This window comes from Oryza sativa, chromosome 11 (genome assembly GCF_034140825.1).
Source record: "Oryza sativa Japonica Group chromosome 11, ASM3414082v1".
In the NCBI taxonomy this organism is placed as follows: domain Eukaryota; kingdom Viridiplantae; phylum Streptophyta; class Magnoliopsida; order Poales; family Poaceae; genus Oryza; species Oryza sativa.
The window spans coordinates 23,601,924-23,626,534 of record NC_089045.1 but is presented as its reverse complement, the minus strand read 5'-3'; the positions used below and the strand labels follow the sequence as shown (position 1 = coordinate 23,626,534).

Sequence of the window (24,611 nt, the reverse complement as noted above, 5' to 3'; positions counted from 1 at the left end):
GAGATTACCAAATGAACTCCAAATCCAAGAAGAAAACTTATTGCATATCTTAAAATTAAATTTTCTTAAAAACCCACAACTAAGTAAATTACAGAGAATAGACTATCGCAGACAGTTCTATTTTCAAACTGCAGATGCAAGAGTTCACAGAAAATTCAAGACATGACCCAGAAATACTCGAGAGCATTAGTTGGATCCGGCGTACTGGATATCTAAATCTAAACAAGCCTATGATCAAAACAGAAAATCTAAACAAGCCTAAATAAGTCTGTTCTGACCACTGCATTTCAAGCACATGTCTTGACTCTGAAATCTGAATTCTTCCACCGAACAGAGCCTCACCTGTGTAATTCGTTGGATCTCATCAGATCACACATAATATTCTAATAGAGCTACACATGTTTACTGGTTATTGACCATGTACAGTGCGTCCTTGAACACGTGAGTGGTAGGTACAAAAAGAATCAACTACTACGGAGAAAATCAGGCAGCAAAAATGGGCGAAAAAACGAGGCTTCAATTCTGAGCTAGATTATCATACCAAACCAACCAAAGAATGCATAGACAAAGGGGTCAAAACATATGCAACAACCAGAATGGATTCACATGCAAATGAGCCTTTTATGTCCAGAAAATAGCTCATTTGGAGGAGAGAATCGTAGGAGCGCCGCAGAATCTTTCCCTTGTTTGTGTGTCTACGACCAGTGAAGGCAGCAGCTAGCTTCTTTTGAGGTACCTTCTGTGCCTCTGCTTGGGGAACCTGTTCAGTAGCAGCATCAGGCCAACATTGCTCCCACACAAACCGATTGGGTACCTGCAATTGATGCCCAGTGCCAATGGTGGTTAGGTATTAAAAAAAACACTACCGAGAGATTAACCAACCGAGCAAGATAGGGCAACTCACTTGACGCGATATGATTTCCTCCGCCAGCTAAACACAGAGGCAATCCACTGGATGAAACATCAAATAAGCAAATCAGCAAAGAAAATACAGTGTGAGAGTAACATCTTAATATTAATGTCTTCTAGAAGCAATGCATGGTTCCAAAGATGGAAACAAAATGTAAATTTTAAGATTGTTCTAACTTAACTGATATGCCCTTCCTTTTTCTTATTCATCCACCCCTCCCAATCTCAGGCAGGTGGGATACTTTGTATAAAAAAATGGGCATAAATTGACTAAATTATTTTTTTACGAAGTACAATCATACTGAAATTTGCACAACTGTCAGGCACTGTCATAGACGTGGCAGGCTCTAGCGCATATTGTCGGTCAAACCTTATCCTTATTAGTTAATTTTCAGCCATGATCCAGTTCTGACAGACCCATGTTGATTAAGTAAGGTCACATGCTTTCCTTCACATTTGGTAGCACACTTGGCCTCAAACTATAGTAAACACAGAACAACAGAATAAATTGAAAGAATAAAGAATCATCGTCTAGTCAGGTGATGGAACTTGATTCCTCGTTCTCAAAGCAATTCAGACTGTACTTTCTTCCAGGTGTTCGGTACTAAGGTAGAATAAAGAAACATTGTCACAAAACAGCAACAACCGGCTATCTCATCAAACTGGAAATTTGCTTGCAAGGAATAGTTATTCATTTTTGACAGACAGCCATTTATGGTGGGTTATATCACTAGTATTTCATCAAATATCCTTTGGTGAAAGAAACAAGTAGGAAGCAATATTTCATAAATCTTGCACAAAACTCAGGTGAAATAAGGAGCGTGAAAAACCACTGTTGACCATTGCATGATGCCCTAACTCACAATTTAGCAGCTTTAGTGCACTACTTCAAAGAACAGACAGAAACCTTATGACTACATAAGTACGTATAATGACTTAAGACATTAAGTTCATTAATTTTTTTGTAGCCCCCTTTAGTTTAGTAGCAATTGGATTCTGAAAAGCATACCATGCACCAAATGACCATTTGACACCTAACTAAAGTTACACGGACATACGCAGCTAAAAGGGTTTTCCTTTCAGTGCATGATAATTATTGCCTGAGATGAGACAACAAAAGGTAAAAACAAAAAGAAGGATAGTTAACTAACATTATAGTCACAGTCAATGAGTATTATAATAATGTCATTCAACAATACCATAGAGTTCCGATATGATATTTGGGCACCTATCACAATTATTATCAGAATGAAAATAAAATATGCAATGATCTGCAAAATTCAGTTTATCGCAGTTTTAACAGATAGTGTTTTAACATAATATGACAAAAAGGTTAAGCTAGCAAAATTGTTAAGGATGCTTCAGGTAAAATGCAATCGAGCTAATGATACAAACCTATATATTATATAATTCAATAAAGTAGTGCATTCAATGAGCAATTATCAAGCAAGAACACTCCATTTGTGACCAAATTCAAGCATAATAAGATACACTACTGACTCCTGCATGTCTAAATTATTATCTCACTATGTAAAGCTAGTATTAATTATTAAAACAAACAAAAAATGATTCTGTGATTCTTCCTCAAGAAATCAAACTCAGTATCAGCCCTAGAAGAACAAGATTGCACAAAGTTACCTTAATCACCGCGACGACAAAGAATTTCGCAAAGAAACTCTGCCTCTTCACCACCTTCCTCTGTGCCATAACCACTGGTTGTGGTGGCGACCGCACCTTAAATGGAATTACTTGCAATGGTGCTGCCTCCTTGCAGAGCTTCTGCGCGATTTCCTTGAGCAGTACAACCTGCTGCTTCTCAGATCCCATCGACATGATGGCATGCCGCATCGACTCCCGGTCTGCCTCCAGAGCCTGCAGTCTTGCACTGAGCTTCTGTATTTCCTCCTCCTCAGCCCGAGTACCAATCGTACCCCTGTGGCTCATTTCGCCACCAATTGGTGTTCCAAAGTAGCAAGGATTTTCAGGCTCAGCCACAGGCACAACGTGCACGGCATCCACAGTGTACACCCGGTGACAGTCATCTTCCTGGTCTGACGCCTCCCGGTCCACGACGAGAGGGAATTCATCATCCATGGCAATGCCACTGTCATCTGGAAACAAGTTTGTGCTGGATGAAGAGATGACTCCCTTATCGGCGGCCGAGGCTCGGCCAGGCATTCTGTTGAGCAGGTGGTGGGTGCGCGGGGTGCCCACATCGGAGGAGGCAGGTTGCTCGTCGCAGTTTATGGGAGGGTAGTCCTCGTCGAAGGGGTGGTGTTCGTCGTCGTCGTCGTCGTTGTACTGGTGAGCCTCGGCGGCGGAGGAGGTGAGCGATGGCAACGGGGAGTTGAAGCCGAGGTGGAGGAGGCGGAAGCGGCAGGCCCTGAGCTGCGCGGAGAGGGACCGGACGGTGGCGTCCCGCTGCTCGACGGCGTCGCGGAGCGCGGCGACCTCGGCGGCGTCGTGCGAGAACCGCTCCTCGGCGTAGCGCCTGAACTGGCGCGCCTCCATCATGGCCTCCGACTTCTCCTGCTGCAGGCGGAGGATCATCGACATGGCCTCGCAGGCGGCCCCCGCCGCGGCGCCCCGCTCGGCCTCCAGCTCCGCCTGCAGCTCCGCGATCCCGTGCTGCTGCCTCGCCACCGCCTCCCGCAGCGCCGCCGCCTCGTCCCCGGCCCCAACCCTCGCCACGGAAAGCGCACCCTCCGCCGGCAGCCTCCGCTTGTGCATCGCGACGCGCGCTGGCGGCCCGCCGCCTCCGCACAGCGGGCACGCCTCGTCCCCGGACAACTCAGCCATCGCGGCGGCGGCGGCGGCGGCGGCGCCACGGCCGCGCGCATCCGCGGCCACAGCCTCCGGCGAAGAATCGAACACCCACCACACAACGGGGGGGGGGGGGGGCGGTCAAACCGAGGAGAGGACGGCCGCGAAAGGCGCCCTGGATTTCACGGAGGTGGAGGGGCGGCCGCGCTGGCTGGGTGAGGTGGTCCGCGGCGTGCGTCTGCGCGCGCGTCCTGCGGCGCCCGCGTCGTGCCAGCGAGGGCGGGCAGGGGGGCAGCGCGAGGCGGGTCGCGTGGGCGTGGGCGCGCGCGCGGGATATTTGGGCGCGCGGCGAGGGCGAGGTTTGGTGTGGCGGCGAGGGGGAGGAGGAGGAGGAGACGGAGACAAGGAGGTGGGGTTGGGTGGGGCCAACCGTTGGTTGGAAATTGGACGGACGGGGGTAGCGGAGGGGGGGCGTGGGGCGCGATGTGATGTGTTTTTTTTTTTATTGAGACGTCGTTGTTTGGGTACATATGTACGGTTCAAATTTTTGGAAGAGGGTGATTGAGGTGTGAGTTTGAATTTTGAGTTTTTTGGAGAGGGGGAACGCCGAACGCGCGAGGGGAATTTTGGGGTTATTAAGCTGATTGGATTGGTTGTCTTTGTCTGATTTGATCAGTGAAGAGGATGTCTACGGTTTATCATCCTTGAAGGATTGTAGGCTGTGTTAGACTGCTAGTAGAAGGATCAACCACGGTAGATGTCCGGGAAAGGACGAGGTAATAACACAAACTGTTCTTTTTTTTTCTTTTGTCATCCTTTTTATTGCCCTTAAACTTAATATTTTATTGACAGAATGTTTTTCTTAATTCTTATCCCGTATATCATCTTGTTCGTCACATCTGTTTTATACTATCTTTTTCAGTTTTCACTTATGATACACCACATGAGAATGAGGTAAGAGGTACGATGACATGGCAATGCATGGTGAAGAGCTTACAAAACGATGTAAGCTATGGTAATTAATTAAGTATTAATTACTTTTAAACTTGAAAAGGGATTAATATGATTTTTAAAGCAACTTTTCTATAGAAACTTTTTTTTTCAAAAAACAAACCGTTTAGCAGTTCGAGAAACTTGCGCGTGACCTTCTCTTTGTTCAACTCTTAAATGCAGCCTAAGGGCATACTCCCTCCGTCCAAAAAAAGACAAACCCTAGATTCCGTGCCCAATGTTTGACCGTCCGTCTTATTTGAAAAAATTATGAAAAAAATTAAAAAGACAAGTCACGCATAAAATATTAATCATGTTTATCATCTAACAACAATAAAAATACGAATTATAAAAAAAATTCATATAAGGCGAACAGTTAAAGTTGGACACGGAAACCCAGGGTTTGTCTTTTTTTTTTTTGAGACGGAGGGAGTATATCTTTCGCTTTGGTCCGATCGTTTGGTCAATATTGATGGTTTCTTTCTTAATAGTATTGAAAGCAAAACGACCTGAACAAAAGTAGCACCACTGCTTGGTCAAATTTGATGGTTCGTGGATGACGTAAGTAAAACAGACCAGTTGTTTGCTGATATTTTTTGAAAAATTCTAAACTCTATCGAGACAACATGCAGCCATTCATAGATACGTAATTATGGGCGGGCCCAGCTTAATTAATTCATTGGTATTTCGATGAATACCAGGAATTTTGATAAAAATAATTTAGATAATACACAGGAAATAATGCATATGTGTATAAAAAATTAAAAAAGAGACCATACCGGCCATTGCCAAGAGTTAGTATTAAATATATTATACCATGAGTACTATGTGCTATTATACATATCAATATTAGGTTTTTAAGCTGTCGAAAGAATTATTTTTACCCCTTAACATTTTGAATACACACTCTTAAATTTCGTCGAAAGGATCTTTTTTATCCTTTCACATTTTGAATACACACACTTGAATTTCTTAGCCCGCTCTTGCGGTCAGCGCATAGAGTCAATTTTCCCATTATTAAAAGAAACACTTAGAGTCAACGGCTAGCTGCCCCCGTGTTACAGTAGATGAGCCTTTGTTTTTTATTTGTGTTTGATCCGTTTTCCTTCTAATTGTGTGATTGATTTATGCATTTGGCTATCCTTATGTGGATAGATATCGCATTTCTGTTGTACAATTTCAATGCATCTGATTTTTTTTTTCGGTCCAATTCTCCTTGTGACATTTTGCTGCGCATTTTTCAACCCCGTCCAGCGCTCACCAGATGCCTTTCTCGCGAGGTTACCAGCGATGGCGCAGCTTGTTGGTGCCACGTCCTCACCAGCCACGAGAACATGGGAAGAGGGTGAGAAGGGAGAAGATAGAGGGATAACATTAGGTGGGGTCAAGATCCTCCACTTTTTATAGTCATGTGAGTCTCTGCACAGAGAAATTCTTGAAATTTTCATTAATATTATAGCGGGGTATCGATGCAATTTTCTTATCTAAATACGAGTATAAACCAAGGCCCAAACCATCATATTCTAGTCTAGGTTAAATTTATACTAGTATAGTGAAAACTTGAAATGTATATATAATGGGCATTTCGTCCCGTAGGTTGCCTCAGGCCTAGGTTCACCTTCATGTGAAAGAAGTAAGCTTCCATGATAGTGTTTTAGGGACGGTTTTTAACTATTTGCCCTCTTAGATTTAGTGTTTAATTATTTTGTCATCCATGTGCCAATGACATGTGGATCTTCACGTGTCAATAACATATGGGTCTGGTGGGTGGCAAATAATTAATGTTCCGGCCTTTCATGGTGGGCATGGTGTTCACCGAAATTTACTGAATTATTTTATTTCAGATTTGCTAGACCTCGCTCCCGCAAACCATGCATGCTAGCCACTTGATCTTTCTATAAGATTAGACAAGTTACATTTCGGTTACACCTGAATTATAATATAGTTACACTATAATTACATTTGAAATATTTTAGAGAAATTTTCTTTTGACAGTTTTATAGGTAGTCCGATTTTATTTTAATTTATTGCATAAACAAACTTATGACCCATACTGAATTATCACATTACACGAGAAGAGAAATGTTGCTAATTAAGGAGTATGTGTCCCCTTGCTTGCCCTTGTTGTATAGTATAGTGCTTGATCAGATGGAAGCGCTGTTGGGGATGCCCTTGCCGGTGACCCCGGTGTTGGCCTCCGCGTCGCCGGAGGCATAAGGGAAGAGCAAATTGTAGGGGATGTTGACCGGCCCTGTCCTGTTCTTGAATCCACTGCCCTTGTCGTTCTTGGCCACGATGTTCTTCTCCACCTCCAAGAGCCGTTCACGGAAGCGGTCGAACGCGTTCATGGCATCCAGGTCGGACGTCCAGTTCGGCGAGTCGCGCTGCCCGAGGTAGACCTCGTCATCGGAATGGCTAGATAGGAGCTCGACGAGGGCAATGCCAGCTATGGACAGGTCCTGCTTAGTGATGGTGAGAAGGAATTCCTTCTCCGGGTGGAGCTCCAGCTCCCTGTACAAGTCGGTGCCCGGCTTCGGCATCGGCCGCCGACTCACCGACGGCCGGTTCGGGACGTAGCCGGCGTACATGTACTGGCCGAAGTTGACGGCCGCGTGCAGCGCCGAGGCGATCCAGATGATGGTGGCGCATGACTGGACAAGCTCGGCCACCGTCTTCATCTCCGGCCACCATTTGTGGTCCTTGAGGTCTCCGTGTCCTTCCTCGCGCACATCTTTCCACCACGACTGCAGCTCGGCGTCGCCCTGGACCGCCGCATCGTCCGCGTAGTAGATGGCACAATAGTCGCGGACCCAAGTCTCGATTGCCGACCAGATGGCGAGCCCATCGACGGCGTACGGGTAGTCCTTGATCAGCAGCTCCAGCTCGCCATTGGAGCGGCGCTTGGCGACGCCCCTCTTGATGAAGTCCTCCGGGAGCGCCTGCTCGGTGAAGTTCCAGTTCCTGTACACCTCCGATGTCATGGAGAGCCCATACTTGCCGAGGAAGACGGTGTTCTCGGAGCTACCACCGGCGTTGATCAGACTCTGGCGGCCGAGGGCGTTGATAAACAAGTTGTCACGATAGTGCGGGTGGAGGAGCTTGTGGATAGGGTGCGCCACGCTGAGCTGCCGGTGCGTGGCAATGGCGAACGGCTCCATCACCGCGTGCGTGTTGAGCCAGTGGCTGACGAGCTGGTGCCACGAGTAGTCATTGACGGTGACGTAGGCCTTGGCAAGCTGCCAGATGTGGCCCTCCACGCCGTCTGACGCCGGCGTGTAGACCTCGCCGACGGACGAGATGAGTGTGCTGCCGGCCTCAAAGCGAGGTAGGCTGAGCTCGATTGCTGCAGGCTGGAGAGTGCCATCGTTGCGGTGGAAGAGCAGTGTCCTCGTCGCGTAGACGAAAGTGTCGGGTTGATGGTTGGCATCGAGCAGGTACGGCATGAAGTGGTCGTGGTGGTCGAGGATGAAGAGGCGGCCGTCGGCTAGCACCTGCTCGACGGTGAGGCCCTCGACCTCGAGGCACTTCTCGACGTGTGCCGCTGTGATCCTGCTGTTCTGGTTGTGATACTTGCTTGTGTCTAGCTTGCTCTTGGGCGGGAACTCGGTTTCCCCGAGCCGGCGGATGACGACCGGGTTGGTGCCGGCGAGCATCTCGCGCGCAAACTCTTCGTCTGTTTGCCATGCCGTCTTGTCCTCCCTGATGACCGCCGGCATGGGGAACTTGAGGATGAACTCGCTATCGGGGGTGAGGACTTGCTGGAGCAACTTGAAGGGGATTATGCCGAGCAATGGTTGGAGGAAAGTGTTGAGCCATCCGGGCAGGTTGATGGAGCCCTCGTCGTAGAGGCTTAGCACGTCGGCGAAGCTGTCGAACTCGAAGGGGGTCTGCTGGTCGGCGTGCAAGAGAAAGGTGGCGTACTTTTGCATGATATAGAGCTTGAGGTTGTTGGTGTCGAAGTAGGCCTTCTTGCGGTCGTTGAACACCTCGTCGCGGGGCACGTAGAAATGGTTGGTTAGGGGGAAGCCGACGTTGCGGCTCTCGGAGTCGGGGTCGGTGTTGGTCCGCCTCCGGCCGGTGCGGCAGCGGCGAGGGTAAGGGTGCTCGTCGGAGCCACCCAGCACGGGGCGCGGGTTGCCACTGTCTGGCTCGCCGAGGTCGTTGTAGACGTCGTAGCGGTAGACACGGTCATGGTCCTTGTACGGGCCCGGATTGTCGTCGCCTCTCAGGTTCCGGAGCTCTTCCTCCCTATACGGCACCAGCGGCGCCGGCATTTGGTTTGGCAGGTATGGCTGTGCAAGTACATGTATATGTCAGTTGGAAATTGCTTAAAGTTCTCGTGAATTTTTTAGGTAAAAAACTTTCAAATGTAATAACACTATAATGTACATTACATTGTAACTATAGTATAATTACCTAATATATTGACGTGCAATCCTTTTGTGCGTTCGAGAAAAAAACTATAGTGTAATTACACCACATCTATATCTAACTATATTGTTACCTCTACATAACTTGAGTATAAAGTTGCATATATTTTTTAAACGCTTATATATAAGTCCCAATTGAACCGATTAACTCTCTCAACCACAAAATTACTAGAAAGCCCTTTTCAATTTTCTATAAAATTTATAATTTTGCCCGTCTATATACTGCTGGTATAGAAATATACTCCCTCCATCCCATAATATAAGAGATTTTGAGTTATTGGTTGAACTGTTTAACCACTCGTCTTATTCAAAAAACTTGTGCAAATATAAAAAACGAAAAGTTGTGCTTAAAGTACTTTAGATAATAAAGTATGTCACAAAAAAATAAATAATAATTCTAAATTTTTTTAAATAAGACGAGTGATCAAACAGTTCAAACGAAAACTCAAAATCCCTTATATTATAGGACGGAGGGAGTATTGAATTGTAAAAGTATACTGTTACATAGAGTTTTGATCATTAATTTATATTATATTATTTCATCATATATAACGTTTGTAAACAACTTAACCCACGATCATATAAACAATTAAAGTGCCAAATCCGACGTTGTCATTTCAAAATCACAAAAATGGGTATACCAGTGACGATGTACGGACAATTCTCGATCAAAATTCACAAAGTACATAAAACATGACCGGTAGAATATTTCAAGACGAGCTTACTTGGTTACTGAAGAAGACACGGGGGAGATGGTCGTATATCTCGTCGGGGTAAACCCACGACTCAGCGGTGAAGACGATGGTTCCATAGCCCGGTACAATGTCGAGGGTGATGGTGTTGACGAAGAACTCCTCGTCGCAATAGTTCTTGACGATGACCGCTCCGGGGACACCCTGTTTCTTCATGTCCCAGATGAACTCGAAGCTGAATGTGGAGGCCTCGTAGGGAGTTGGGTGTAGCTCCGAGTTGATATGGACGCATGCCTCCTGGCCCAACATCCCCCTGTTGCCATTGTCTAAAATGTATGTACCATTGCTAGCGCGTTATACTCTCTTCGTCCATATATACAAGGGATTGTAGGTTTAAAATAGAGTTGAAAAATGAGTTGAAAGAATGTTGTTTTTTTATAAAAGAAATGATTATATTGTAGTGATGAGCTGAGCATATATATATATATATATATATATATATATATATATATATATATATATATATATATATATATATATATATATATATTAACTGATCAAACATAACCACCGATCGGATCGAGTTAAAGTATTAAATTTGACATGAGTGCTCATGTTTCCCTGGGACATAGACTGTCACAGCCTGAATTTCCGCTTTAGGATTTATAAATTATTTAATAGATTATTAATAGAATTTATATTAAATGTTTATTAATTTACAAGTGAAGTTAAATGTAGAAAATAAAATTTCCTAAATATAAAGTATGGATGAATTTAATTTGTATTAAGTTCTCCATGATTAATTATACTCTCTGAAATTTTCTCGGGTTTTTCAGAGCTCAATTCCTAATTTTAATAATACAAAGAATATTTCAGTAATTATTCACATATTAAATTAATCATGAAATGAGCTGGTTTAAATTTTAATAAATACTTTGAGTGTCCAAGTATGTTAAAGATTTTTCTTAGAATTATTTAAGCATTGGAAGTATTTTTAACAATTGAAAGATCATCTCATTGGTTAATTTATTTGGAAAAGCAATAAAATCTTCCTTCCTAGTCAGCCCGCAGAGAAGTCTGTTTGACTTCCCTGGCGCTACAGTACTCTATCTTCAACCTCCAGACAGAGCCCGAGCCGAGCCTGTGCCGCCGCGCCGATCCCCTTCCAAATCCGACCTCCCCGTTGCTCCTCTTTCCAAATTAGTTGCGGGAATGGAATCCTCTCAATCTCCTCTTCCTTTTCCCCAAGAAATCCCCAAAAGTTTCTATGGAAATCCTTTCCAATTTCGCGGTTCAATCTTTCCTTTTTCCGGCGAGAACCCTAGACTTTCCCGAGTTTTCCCGTCGACTTGGGCCCGGACCCGAGCTCCCGTGCCCATATAAAGGACCCCCTAGTCGTCCTCTACCTATCCTCTCAAGTCCCGTCTTCCGCCGCCGCCGGAATCGCTCTCCCCGCGCTCTCCTTCTCTCTCCAAGCGCCGGCGCCGCTCCAGCCGCGCCGTTCGTCGTCGTCTGTCGTCGCTTTCGGTTGCCGCTGCCGCCGTTGGGTTCGCAGGAAGGAGAGGAAGACCGGCCTCCACTTCCCCGACGCCGAAGACCTCTGGAAGTACCTCGCCGACTCGAATCCAAGCTTCGCCGCCTCCGGCCGCCACTCCAGCAGCCGTGCGCCGTCGCCTAGGCCGTCGCCCTCCTGCGCCGCCACCTCCATCGGCTCCGCAAGGTCGAGATCTACCCCGTCTACCGGTTCCCCTCCGCCAAGTCTCGCTGGAAGTCGCTGTCACCGTGAAGGCCGAGTTTGCCTCCTCGGTTTGATCTCCGGCCGAGCCTCCTTGCTGTTGCAGTCGTCGCCGGTTCACCCCGAGGCCGTCGTCGGCATCGCAGCACCAAGCCGAAGGCCGTCCACCCCTCCGTTGTCGCCGAAGGTCGCCGAAACACCGTCGCCACCGTGGACAGTATCTCACCGCCGTCCCGATCTCGTCGCCGGCCATCTTCCGTAGCTGTCCGTCGTCGCGTAAGTGTTGGTAAGAATCGCTGTTGCCTCCTCTTTCTCCCGGTGCCCTTCGTTTGCATTCGTTTGCATTATTGTGCCGTGGTTCGCCGGCAACCGCCGCTCCTATGACGTTCACCGGTATAGATTTTTTTCCCTAGGGCCTTAATCCAATCTAATCTAATCCGTTGTTTGTCTAGCGTCGTCATCATCGACCCTCCCTCTCCGATCGATTTGGTTCGGTGAGACTTCTATCCGTGTCCCCTCGGGTTAGGTTTCAATCCCTCGGTCATGTCGCCGCCGCTGTTGCTCTAACCCTAGCGCAGCCGCTGCCGCGTCACTTGGCAGCTGCCCTGTGCACCGCCGCTGCCGCCAGCACCTTGTTGCCGCCGCGTCGCTCTTTAGCCGCTGTACATCGTCGCTGCGCTAGCCGCCTAGCCGTCGCTGTGCCGCTCCCTGCTACAGCCGTGCTGCTGCTGCTCGTGCGTGCCAAGTTGCTGCTGTCCCGCTACCGTAGCCACCATCTGTCGTCGCTGTGCCATCGCCTTAACCCTAGCCGCGTGTCTCTGCCGTAGCTGTGTGTCGCCGCCGCCGCCTAGCTGAGCCAAGTCGCCCTAGTGCCGCCGTGTCGCAGCTGTGTGCCACTTTAACCTAACCGCCGCTTTAGCTGTTGCTCAGTAGTCAAGTTGTCTAGCCGTAGGTGCATCCCTAAATTCCTACCAACCTATCGTTTGCCGTACCGGGGCTTTACCGTGAATCGTGTCTAGCTCACCGGTTTAGCCGCAGACGTTGTTGAGTCGTTCGCTCGTTCGTTCAAACGAGGTGTTCCCCGTGCTTCGTTCATTCGTCCGTGTCGAGTTGTCCTTTAGTTCAGAGCCGCCAATTCCGTTCGCCGGTTTCGGTTGATCATTTAGGTGATCATGTGTCATGTAGAATTGACTCGTTGAGTTGATATCTCGTGAGGCTCGCTTGCCAGATTAATCTAAGCCATCCGATCTTGGTCAACTCTCGGTCAAGATTAATCTCAGCCGTCCAAAATTGATATAAATCCGTTCTCTCTTTTCAGTGGCATATTATTTCTTTCTAATATATGTCATGTACCAAATATAATCTAATATTTTCCGGAGGTTGCTTTAATCTTTTATCTCAGTTATAAATCATTTGTAAATTATTTAATTAATTTGAAATAGTCTTTTCTTTAATAGGTTTAGTTGGAATTAAATCATGTAAAATTCATAACTAATTCATATGAAGTCAGAATGAGGCCGTTCAAGTTTCATAATTCATCTAAAATCATGATCTACATATTTGTTTACTTTTATGTACTGTTTATTTGGAGTTTCTTAGTCTTTTTTCTCGTTTTGCGTGTTAGCTTGTCGTTTCTGTCGTTTCGAAGGTCCGTGAGTGCGTCGGGAGTATTCAAGAAGATTAATTGAAGACCCTTTATTGCAAGACAAGTCACATAGATCCCAAACACAATTCCTTTGAGCATGTTGATCCTATATTTAAATTCTCTATTTATTTCAACTGTGCATTTATTTTCGAATGTCACCGGGTGGCGTGAACCTGTTCCTTTGTTATGGCCAATTTGCATTGATTACCCTATTTCTTGATTACCTCGGGTTATAATTTGACTAGTTGAGTTTTATATATTGGTTCAGCTAGATGTATTAGATATAATTGCTTAGTCATGCTTAGAAACATTAGCACACTATTGAGATAACTAATGTTTCACTATTACTTAATGATGGATATTTAATTGTAGCTCACGATGGTCAATCGTGATTGTGAATTAATTAATTGCCAACTAAAACTTGATAATGGTGGGTTGTGAGTACATGGTTTTGATGGTCGTGCTCATGACAATTAAGGACCGGTTCACGAGTTTCGGCTGTGAAATATTAACCGTGCCAACCATAAGCCAGCATGGGCAACGGCTTTATCTTTTGTATAGCATGGTTCATTGCGGGGCACCAGACTGAGAAGTGGCGGAGATAAGCCCACGGGGGTCGCTGGGGAGTCCATGCCTTGTTTTATAAGGGGGTGATTATAATCCAGGAACAGTGCACTACTTTGAGTTGTGTTGTGCGAAGGGTACTGTCACGATTTCCCCCTTTGCAGTGCCGTGGTGGTACTTTAGGGCATAGTAACATGTGTGGAATCGTGTCTTGTGGGTACAGTGGTACACCTCTGGCCAGAGTAAAACTATTCGAATAGCCGTGCCCGCGGTCATGGGCGGGTCTAACAATGCCTTTCGTGATTAGTCTCACACTTCTCACCATAATAAATGATATTATAACTGGTAATAATTTGATTAGCTCCTGGTTTGGAATGGTACATTCCTGGTTTGGAGATAGATCTGTACAGCCGGGTATGGTTGTTCAGGATGGTTCGGCCTGTGCAGCATGGGTGTGCTGTTCAGTGTTGATTAATATTGATGATTAATTACTCTACTGTTTTACAATTCTCAAATGTCTGCTAAATGCTGCTTTTGCAAATGAGCCCTATATTATGCCATTCTTTGGTATCCTTGTACACTTGCATACTTGCTGTTTGGCTTGCTGAGTATGTCATATGCTCACCTTGCAATAATCAATCAAACCTCAGTTGAAGAAAAGTTGCGAAGGAGAAGACGTTTGGCTTATACCCCAATTGAGCTGCCTGTGGGAGTGGAGCCGGAGCTTCGCTAGATTTTATTTTTCGCTGCAGTTTTCTTCGTTGTGAGGACTAAGTGCCTCTTATGTAAGTATTTATCGTTTTAGTTAACTTGATGAATCTGTATATTAAATTGTCAGTTTGTGTACCTCGGCTGATTACTGGATGAGGATTTAATGCACAAATAAGTTCGGAAATTACTAGTGAATTTCTAGGCGTGACATAGACGATATGGATGCGTACGGTGGTAAAATGTATATATTCGCGCTATGTATGATCTAGCTCTTCAATTTCTCTAGCTGTGTGCAGATATGTATCAATGTATGGATGTGAATTTGGTGCGCGAAATGTGCAGGATTCGACTTGTAAATTAAATCTATTAACTTATTAAAGGAATAGAAAAATGAGCATCCACGTTCGCTCTCACAGCCTAGAAATTCTTATATTAATTGGAGAAAAAGAAAAACTGAGCATATAGAAATACAATTTAGAAATCTATTAACTTATTTAAGGAATAGAAAAAGGAGCCTCCACGTTCGCTCCCATAGCCTAGAAATTCTCATATTAATTAGAGAAAAAGAAAAACTGAGTCCATATAGAAATACAATTTAGAAATAGTTGAAATTTGGAATTAAAAAATAAGGAATATTGGAAGATGACACTAGAGTCCATATAGAAACACAATTGAGAAAAAAATAGAAAATTCGGAATTAAAAAATAAGGAATATTTGAAGAGGACACTAGAGTCCATATAGAAATACAATTAAGAAACAATAGAAATTTGGAATTAAATATAAGGAATATTAGAAGTAGAGTATAGAGTCCATATAGAAATACAATTAAGAAATAATAGAAATTCGGAATTAAAAATAAGGAATATTATAAGTAGAGTATATAGTTCGTATAGAAATACAATTAAGAAATAATAGAAATTCAGAATTAAAAATAAGGAATATTCGATGTAGAGTATAGAGTCCATATAAGAATTTAAAACTAACTAAAATTCGAAATAAACATAATAGAATTAAAAGTAGAGTTTAGAGTTCGTATAAAAATACAATTTACAAATAACTAAAATTCAAAATTAAAAAAATATGGGAAGAAGAATCTAAAGTCAATATAAGAATACAATTTAGAAGTAACTGAAATTCGAAATTAAAAATTAAAGAATATTGTAAGATGAGTTTAGAGTCCACATAGAAATACAATTAGAAATAAGAAAAAGTCAGAATTAAAAATAAATAATATTGGAAGAAGTGCCTAGAGTCTATAAAGAAATACAATTTATAGATAACGAAAATTCGAAATTAAAAAAATAAATATTGAAAGATGAGTCTAGAGTCCATATAGGAATATAATTTACAAATAACTAAAATTTGATATTAAAAATAACTAATAACTAACACGTATATAAAATACAATATGAATATTATACATTAGTAGTTTCGTAAAGGTAATACAAAATTTTAAAATTATGTTGTTATTTTAATATATTTGAATAATACATTGAGAAAACATATATACTATTATATGAGAGAAAATATAATGATGCTCGCCGGGCAATCTACGCGGGCCACCATGCTAGTTAAGAGAAAAGGAAAGAGGATTCCAGATACGCACCGGGGTCGCCGACCGTGGAGCTGACGAGCTGGCACACGACGTCGCCGGAGTTCAAGTTGGTGTCGAGAGCCTTGCGCACGAGCACCATCTTCCCGGCGAGCACCGATCCCTGCAGCTGCCGCCTCCTCGCCGCCGCCGTCATGCTGCTCGCCTGCGGCTGCTGCATCGTACTACTAGCTACCTAGCTTCTTCCCCCCCTCTTGCAGTCTTGCTGCTGCTGCTAGTAGCTGTGGCCTGTGGGCCGGGTGACTGCACAAATCAATAGACGAGCCAGCTATTTATAGACGCATATGCGTCGACTACATTGGCACATTCCATAAAATATGATGGACCAATCAACAGAAGGTCATGCATGAGATGTCTTAAGAAGAAAGGAAGAACGAACGAGAAGGAGAATTGCTGAGCTAATGGACGACGAATTATTGTGGGCTTAAACTTAATTAATATGATTTTTTTAAAAAAAATCACTAGCATTTCTTATAGTATGTACTTCTTTTTAAATCATCATTTTGATGCTCTATTATTTAATTCATTCATTTGGTGCTCTCGAATAATTATCATAAACTCAGTTATATCCATCTCTTTTTTTACAAACTCAATTTTATCCATCATCGATCAACACCTTAATACCTACTAGCTTATAGCTGGCCCAAAGGGTTTAAAACGAACAAAGATGAATTGAAGGCGGCCATGCACAACCACTTCTTCCAGGGTTCACAATTCCATAATGTGAAAACTAAAATAAATTGGCGGGCCAAAATTCCGGGAAGAAAAACAAGATCAGAGTTGAATAGATTTCCGCTGCATTTTAACAACTGTTGCTAATATAAAGTCAGAGAAATTTAAATGTTTATCCAGATTTCCAGAAGCGTGGTGTTAAGCACACAGTAGGTATATATACACGTGAGTTTCTAGTGCCAACTGCCAAGTTGGCCTATGAAGTCACTGAATTTAACGACACGCTGAAGGTTCGGACACTAGCTATATAAACTATATATCCAGTACGACAAATAAAATGCCTAGCACATTGCTGCATTGCAGCTTGTGGTTCTGGACTCAAAATATCTACATGGAGTACAATTAAGCAGCCCCATCACATGTGAACAACCCAAAATCTTCGGATTAAAGCGACTGACTTTTGAGTTTTGACTGACAAATCCACTTGTGGATGAGTACCCAACTCAAATCTGTAGTTGACCATCAGTTCACGTTCATTACTGTCCTCCAGTAATATATCTCCGGTGCTCCAAGCTGCAAGTCATGGATCAAAATATGGTTGCTCGATCCATGTGCCATTCATGATATTCAGGATGTTTGTTTTTCTTAAACCGGTATAGGAGCTTTGTCGCCGCATATATTGAGAACAGGGAAAGTTACGCCATAGTAATTAAGAAGCGAAAGTACAAGGGCCATGTTTGGAAGATTAGCCCAAGGCTAATTTTAAGAGCTAATGTTTAGTCATGAATTGGTAGGCTAAACATTAGCCTAGGGTGGTATATTTGGATCCATGGGCTAATTCAAGGCTAAAAGTTAGAGAGAGAGTAGAAAGAGAGGAGAGAGAGAGAGAGAGAGAGCTGCTTTTTAATGTCCCCATACAAAATTAGCCCCATTAGCACCCCTTGGAGGGGCTAATGTTTTGAGGGGGGCTAATTCACATTAGCTCAAAATTAGCCCACATGTTTGGATTCTTGAGGGCTAATTTGAGGCTAAAAGGTGAGGGTTAAACATTAGCCCATGGAACCAAACAGGGCCAAGGTAGCACGGATTATAGACAGATCGGAAAAGGCCGCAACTCATCCCCAGTTTCAAAATGTCTCTCGGAGCCAAATGTTTGCCTATGAAAATGTAAACTAGGGTGAGGATTAGCTTGTGCGCTGGTAGGGGATCGAACTGAGGACCTCGCTCCAGCAAGCCGTGCGTACTAGCTACTTGATCTGTTGCAATTTTTGGAAGATTAGACAAGTCACATATTAGTTACATTCCAGTTTTGGGAGCTTAAAATTCTGAGAAACAGCTGATGAGAAGCTAGTCGGTGAGAATTTGGAGAAACCGGAAAACCTAGCTTTTGTCTTTTAGTTCAATTTCTAGATTCTACAACTACGAGAAGCTAGTTGGTGAGAATTTGGAGAAACCGGAAAACCTGGCTTATAGTTCAATTTCGGACACCACCACGTCGCGGAGGCCGTACTTGCGGCTCAGCGAGCTCTCGTGCCCCTCTGCGTCGTACTGCTCGTAGTGCAGCCCCATCCGCGCGGACGCCTCCGCGTAGCACCCGCGCGCGATCGGCGCCACGCCCAGCGGCGCGATCTACACCAGCGCCGCGCCGGGGCGGAGGAACAGGAGCTTGGTCAGGTCGGCGCTGTGCACCCCCACCAGCACGTCGCACGCGCTCACCGACGCGTACGACGCCGGGAGCTGCAACCCGTCCGCCGTCTCCAGGATGTCCACGTCGAACCCCACCGTCCTCGCGAGCCGCGCCACCGCCGCCTGGTTCTCGATCACCCGCTTCCCCCTGCACGACACGATCCCGAGCCGTGGCCGCCGCGGCGCCGGCTGGGGAACGTCGACGACGACGGTGTCTCCTGCGGTCTCGTACACGTCGGCGAGAAGATCGTGGAAGTCGACGATGGTCTTGTTGTCACGGAGCCTCGCCGGGTTGACGGAGAGGATGCCGTGGAAGCGTGTGCCGATGATGGCTCCGGGGAAGCAGTGCTTCCGCTTGTCGTGGAGGAGGTCGACGACGTGGTAGTCCAAGAGGCCGGAGATGATCTCGCCGTACGTGCCCGCCCACCACGGGTTGTACAAGAGGACGCCGAGCACGACGCGGCGGCGGAGGTGTTGCACCGTCAGCCACGCCGGCACGAACCCGTCGCTGAACGCGTGGAAGAGGTTGCCGGTGTAGCCCCCCGCCGTCATGACGAGGAGCGGCGCGTCGTGCCGGGAGGAGCCATCCGGAGCCGCACCTCCTCGACCCTGCTCATGATGAGCGCCTCCCACTTGCGCGTGTACGGACGTATCCTCTCCTCCACGGTGGCGTTCGCCGTCGGCGGCTGCTTGGGGAACAGCAGGAGCGACAGGGACGACGGGTCCGTCCGCACGTCGCTGGCCATGAAGCAGACGTCGGTGTTGAAATTCGAGCGGTCGCAGCAGATGGTGTCGCCGGCGAGCGACGAGCACGGCGAGCGCAGCTGGTTGTCAAGAACCACCACGTCGCCAGCATTATGATCTCCCACGACGCGGGCGGTCGAGGTGGTGTCGTTGGGCGGCGGCTGGGGAAGAAGTCGAGGCCGTAGGTGGGCGTAAGCACGATGAACCGCGGGGCGTAGAGGAGCACGCAGAGGACCACGGAGAGGACGAAGAAGAACTGGACGAAGCCCGGCCACTTCTTGCCGCCCCCGCCGCCCCTCTCCTCCACGCAAAGTCCCTGGTTTGATGATATTATAAAGTAGATTTAGGAAGCCGATACCGTATTGGTTAAGGTTTTTATCTTGTAATTCTGTCCCCCATCCTATATAAAATGGGCAGGAGGCCCTCTAGGGGGTATGAGCACATATGATCATCAGATCAATACTACACCCGGCGGATTCAAATCCCCAAACAGGAGTAGGGTATTACCTCTCATTGAGTGAGAGGGCCTGAATCTGTCTAAATCCTTATCTCTGCATCCATCCACTTTTAGGTCTCGTACGCTACTCCTTTTATTATTGCCGAATTCTTGTTTCGACGGTCCAAGCCGCAAAAATCAGCTCTAGTAACATCCGTTTTTTAACAAATTGATCCTTTTTAAAAACTTATTTCGAAACTAGTCCCTGCAAAAAACTTGAACCAAAAATAGGCCGTGGACTCAGCGCCATAGACATTGGCGCTAAGCTATAACGTATCAGCGCCAACGTCGTTGGCGCTAAACTCTTATCCGAGGTGGCATGGATTCGTTGAGTTATGAGATCTATTTGGCGCTGAGGTCCAGACGATTTAAATAAATTCGGAGGCATCTCTAGCAACGCCAGATTGATAGCATAATGGTAGTAGCGTTCTACTTTAAACTTCAGGAACAGAGTTCGACTCCCATCTCCTTTTTTCTTTCCTTCTAGTTTCCCTTTTTCTTCTCTCCCTCACTCTTTATTAATATATATTTTCTTTTTTATCTCGTTTTCTTTTTCTTTTTTTTCCTTTTACTTTTCCCTTTTTCTTCTCTCCCTCACTCTTTATTAATATGTTTTTTCTTTTTTTATCTCGTTTTCTTTTTATATCTTTATTTATTTATTTTCTTTTTTTGTCTTGTAATACTATCTTCAAAATATATGTTTAATATGCAAATTTTTTATTTGAAAAAATATTAAAGTGCTATATTATATGGCAAATGAGAACTTAAACTGAAATTTCAAATCAAATTCAAAATAAAACAAATTTACAAACGGAACAGTCATTTTGTAAAGAATAAGAGTGAGTAGTCAAGAGAGCAAAACTTATTTTGTAAAATACATTAATTCTAAAAAATGCTAGGAGGAAGAGAAAAGGAAAAAACCCAAAAATACAAAAGAAAATATGCAACTTTTTTTATTTGAAAAAAAATTAAAGTGCTATATTATATGGCAAATGAGAACTTAAACTGAAATTTCAAATCAAATTCAAAATAAAACAAATTTACAAACGGAACAGTCATTTTGTAAAGAACAAGAGTGAGTAGTCAAGAGAGCAAAACTTATTTTGTAAAATACATTAATTCTAAAAAATGCTAGGAGGAAGAGAAAAGGAAAAACCCAAAAATACAAAAGAAAATAGGAGATGAGGGATACCAGGATTTGAACCTAACACTCTATGGATCACAGCCCAAGTCACAACCACCACACCATCACAGTCTTGGTTCTATATGTTGCTTGCGTGGCTATTTAAATCGTATGGACCTCAGCGAATTCATGCTGAATTTAGCGCCAACGACGTTGGCGCTGATACGTTATAACTTAGCGCCAATGTCCATGGCGCTGAGTCCACGGCTTATTTTTGGTTGAAGTTTTTTTGCTGGGACTAGTTTTAAAATAAGTTTTTGAAAAGGACCAATTTGTAAAAAAAACGGATGAGACATGCTGGTAAGGGTAGGAGCGACGGTGCAGCGGCGCGGCTGATGCTATGGTGCGCTTGCATGGCCATGATGAGGCATTGCAGCGTTGACCAGCATCGCAAGCGGCAAGATGACGAGGTGCCCAATAGCATGGTCTTCCCTCGGCGGGATCTCGGGGCAGCGATCGAGGCACCAGTGTGGTGGCAAGTGATAACTAGGATTTAATATTTCGGTTTGGATGTTTCTATCGGAGGGTACCGATATAACGAAAGTTTTGAATAAATTTTAGTCAAATTTAAACAAAATATTGCAAAATTCACAAAAATATATATAAAAAAAATTAAAATTTAGGCCGAAATAATATCATATCGGGGGAGGAGGGTTCCGAAAAGACCGAAACTTTAGAAATTTCATTCCGAAAATTTGAGCCCTGGTGACAACTGGAGGTGCCCGACTAAGAATGAGATGATATATGGGTGGGATGTAAGAATTGTCACATCAGATTTGTGCTAAGATGGAGAAGAGAGTATAAGAAATAAGAAAGAGAAGAGTAGCAGATTACTAATTTATAGCTAACTGCACCATAAGGCATAAGCCTCTATAAGTTGTGTCTGAGAGTTAATGATGTACTCCCTCCATCTACTTTTGATAGTCATATTTCATCTTGACACATAGACCAATAATAAGTGATTCTACTTATCATCTATTTAAACATGCTACTAGTCATTCCTCGTAAACAAGCGATTCATTAATATTTACATTTCTCGATGTCCATGCAACCAATCTTGTGTGGAAGAATGGAGAGTCATACATTAAATCCGAGAAAGTTATTAAGATGATAGATTGTTGGATTGAAATTTGCCTATCAAAAATAGATTTTTCAGATTTGGAAATATGAGATGGAGGGAGTAGTATATATCTATAACTAGGTGGGCTATTAGGTTGATGGTAGAAGATGTGTTAATTTTTAAAGCTAGCAAGCTATACTTTTGAATTTGTAAACAATATCTAGACATAATTTTTCACTTAATTATGTTTTATGCCTTCTACCTTCTCTTCTACAATTCTTTTTATCCTAATTTTGTTCTATAGCGTGTACTAGGAAAACAATACAGTGTAGGTACTGAAACTTATAGTGTTTGGTTACCGAGAGACCTCGAAAAGTATTGTAGCTGATACCATCTAAAACCTCGTTTTGCACATGTTTGTGCTTATCCATATGATTTATTAGAAAAAAATAATGTGTAAAACTTTTTATCTACATGCTATTAATGACTTGCAAATAAAGATGAAAAAAATAAAAAAAAATCAACTCTAATCAAATCTAAATGCATCTCAAACCAAAAATCAAGTTGTGGTCTTAACTTATACTCCTGCATCATTCCTCAAAGGAAAATCATGTTATCAAACAATTTCCAGCTGAATGTTCTGATTCTTTCTTTTGGGTTGAATTTTATTCGTGCAATAATTCGACTCCTTGGCTGCAAAGAAAAGGAAAATTAAGATGGGCTGATGCCTGGTGGGCCTTGAAAAGGGAAGGAAAGAACAGAGGAAATAAGGAATTTTTTATTTTTATATTTATTTGTTAAAAGATTTAAAAAATAAATTACCGTTTCAAAGTTTTGTAAAAATATACTCCTCCCTCCCTAAAAATCGCCCTAATAGAGGGCGATTTATGTGACGTGGCAACACGGGGTTCCAAATTATTTGCATTTAGTTCCTTCTCGTCCTCTAAATGTAAAATTTTAATTTTCTGCAGCACATAACACACATTATTTGTATGATTTGTAAAATTATCATATGATGTTGGATGAAGTTAAAATTTACACAAAAATTGTAGAGCTTGACGAGATCTACAACTTTGTTGTTTATAACTTTTCCATTAGAATAATTTATGGGTCTAAATATTCCTTAGAATGTCTTAGATTTATTTTTATAAATTCTCAGACCTACATTTTAAACGACCTCCGATGGAGACAAGTTCTATATCGAAGTTGTGGAGCTCGATGAGATCTATAATTTTGTACTTGGCCACTCATTCATTTAAAACTATTTAGAGTATCAAATAATCAATATTAATTTTCAGATTAGTGAAAACCTCATGGGAGGGGGCTAAATATAAATATAAATATATGTATTAAGACTCATAAATTATTTTAATGGAAAAGTTGTCAACTGCAAAGTTGTAAATATCATCAAGCTCTACAATTTTCATATAAACTTTAACTTCAACTGACATCACATGAGAATTTTACAAATTGTACAAATACTACGTCTTATGTGTTGCAGGAAATTTTACATGTAGGCCCTTCTCATCCTCTAGTAGAGCGATTTTTGCAAATGTTTGAAATGGTAATTTATTTTTTAAAATATTTTTAAAAAATAAATATAAATATAAAAAATTTCAAGAAATAAGGGCTGATTTGGTTTGAAACCAAAACTTGCCATACCAAAATATTGGCATTTTTAACAGTAATTTTGCCAATGTTTGGTTTGCTACCAATACTTACTAATATCATACAAATGTTGTCAAAATATTGGCACTAGCAAAAAAATTGGCCCATGATTTGGCATCGCCAATAGTTTGGTATGGTTGTAAACCAAACAAGCCTTAAGTGCACTTAGACTTAGAGTCGCTCATCTTAAACTAAAGTTTGAATTTCATTCTTAAATCACAATACTATATATATATAACGCGCTCCTCAACTTGTAATACCGTCCGGTGGACAATATAGTGTCCGATTTTGGTTGGCACGGCAAGTTAACTATGATTAACCTAGCTAACTCAGCGTGCGACTCATGTGGACCCACATGTCAAGGCGAGGAGCAGCGGCCGGTGAGCCGCTCGTACCACCTCCGCTTGGGCACCGCCATGAAGGCCATGAGGTGCATCCTCTCGTTCTCAGCCTCCTCCAACAACACACGGATCCAGCCGTCGCTGTGCTTGATGTCGCGGAGCGAGCAGAGGTGGAGCAGCATATGCCGCCCACCATCCCCGGTGGCCGGCACCGCCGCCACCGTCTCCAGCATCATCGTGCGTCACCTGGATGGAAATCAATTAACGATGGAAGAAGATGTCAGTGGGCACGCACAACGCCTTGACGGTCCAGTAGGTGACCTTCGGCTCGTGGTGCTGATCTTCAGGTCAATCGTCGTGTCCAGCGTGTACATCTCCCATGGCTGCAAATTTTAGCAAGCACGCACTAATTAATCAACGGCAGTTACACTAACTCGTCAGGGTAGTTAATTAACAGCGAACTCGTCCTTGGACGCGCTAGGAGGCCGAGTGAGATATGGGGAATAGAGAGGAGTGGGAGAAAGAGGAGGAAGAAGAGTAGGCTGCAGACACGTGGGGTCCATATTGACTCAGCCGAATCAACTTGCCATGACAGTCAAAATCGGACACTATACTGCTTACGATCTCGGGTGCACGGTATTGTAATTTGAGGAACGCGTTATATCTGGTATTATGGTTTAGGGACGAAAATCAAACTCGATGTTAAAAT

At 43.8% G+C, this 24,611-nt stretch overlaps 2 protein-coding genes, 2 long non-coding RNA genes and 1 pseudogene across 4 annotated transcripts; 2 read left to right on the top strand and 3 right to left on the bottom strand.

Moving 5' to 3' along the window:
- Positions 1-321: 321 nt before the first annotated feature.
- On the bottom strand, positions 322-4,028 carry LOC4350767 (myosin-binding protein 7). Its single transcript, XM_015759657.3, has 3 exons — positions 2,548-4,028; positions 905-951; positions 322-814 (listed from the first exon to the last, which is right to left on the bottom strand). The coding sequence occupies exons 1-3, from the start codon at positions 3,706-3,708 to the stop codon at positions 718-720; spliced, it is 1,305 nt and encodes a 434-aa protein (XP_015615143.1). The 5' UTR covers positions 3,709-4,028; the 3' UTR covers positions 322-717.
- On the top strand, positions 4,012-6,333 carry LOC136353939 (uncharacterized). Its single transcript, XR_010737507.1, has 4 exons — positions 4,012-4,081; positions 4,349-4,448; positions 4,595-4,677; positions 5,951-6,333. It is a non-coding gene; the product is annotated as an uncharacterized lncRNA (long non-coding RNA).
- A 331-nt stretch (positions 6,334-6,664) lies between these two features.
- On the bottom strand, positions 6,665-16,299 carry LOC4350766 (putative linoleate 9S-lipoxygenase 3). The gene is made up of 3 exons (XM_015759992.3): positions 16,047-16,299; positions 9,818-10,110; positions 6,665-8,954 (listed from the first exon to the last, which is right to left on the bottom strand). Exons 1-3 carry the CDS (start codon positions 16,210-16,212, stop codon positions 6,807-6,809), a joined length of 2,607 nt encoding a protein of 868 aa, XP_015615478.1. The 5' UTR covers positions 16,213-16,299; the 3' UTR covers positions 6,665-6,806.
- LOC136353845 (uncharacterized) lies at positions 10,857-14,623 on the top strand. The gene is made up of 2 exons (XR_010737308.1): positions 10,857-11,805; positions 13,144-14,623. It is a non-coding gene; the product is annotated as an uncharacterized lncRNA (long non-coding RNA).
- A 1,892-nt stretch (positions 16,300-18,191) lies between the features above and the next one.
- LOC107277897 (xylan glycosyltransferase MUCI21-like) lies at positions 18,192-24,138 on the bottom strand (annotated as a pseudogene).
- Between the last annotated feature and the right edge of the window lie 473 nt (positions 24,139-24,611).

Excerpts from the sequence above, each read along its gene's own strand:
- LOC4350767 (XM_015759657.3), bottom strand. The coding sequence starts at position 3,708 with ATGGCTGAGTTGTCCGGGGACGAGGCGTGCCCGCTGTGCGGAGGCGGC. Across the intron at positions 952-2,547 it reads TTGTCGTCGCGGTGATTAAG|TGGATTGCCTCTGTGTTTAG; the intron begins GTAACTTTGTGC and ends TGTTTCATCCAG. Across the intron at positions 815-904 it reads AGGAAATCATATCGCGTCAA|GTACCCAATCGGTTTGTGTG; the intron begins GTGAGTTGCCCT and ends CATCAATTGCAG.
- LOC4350766 (XM_015759992.3), bottom strand. The coding sequence starts at position 16,212 with ATGCAGCAGCCGCAGGCGAGCAGCATGACGGCGGCGGCGAGGAGGCGG. Across the intron at positions 10,111-16,046 it reads CTCCACGGTCGGCGACCCCG|ACAATGGCAACAGGGGGATG; the intron begins GTGCGTATCTGG and ends CATACATTTTAG. Across the intron at positions 8,955-9,817 it reads GTGTCTTCTTCAGTAACCAA|CCATACCTGCCAAACCAAAT; the intron begins GTAAGCTCGTCT and ends GTACTTGCACAG.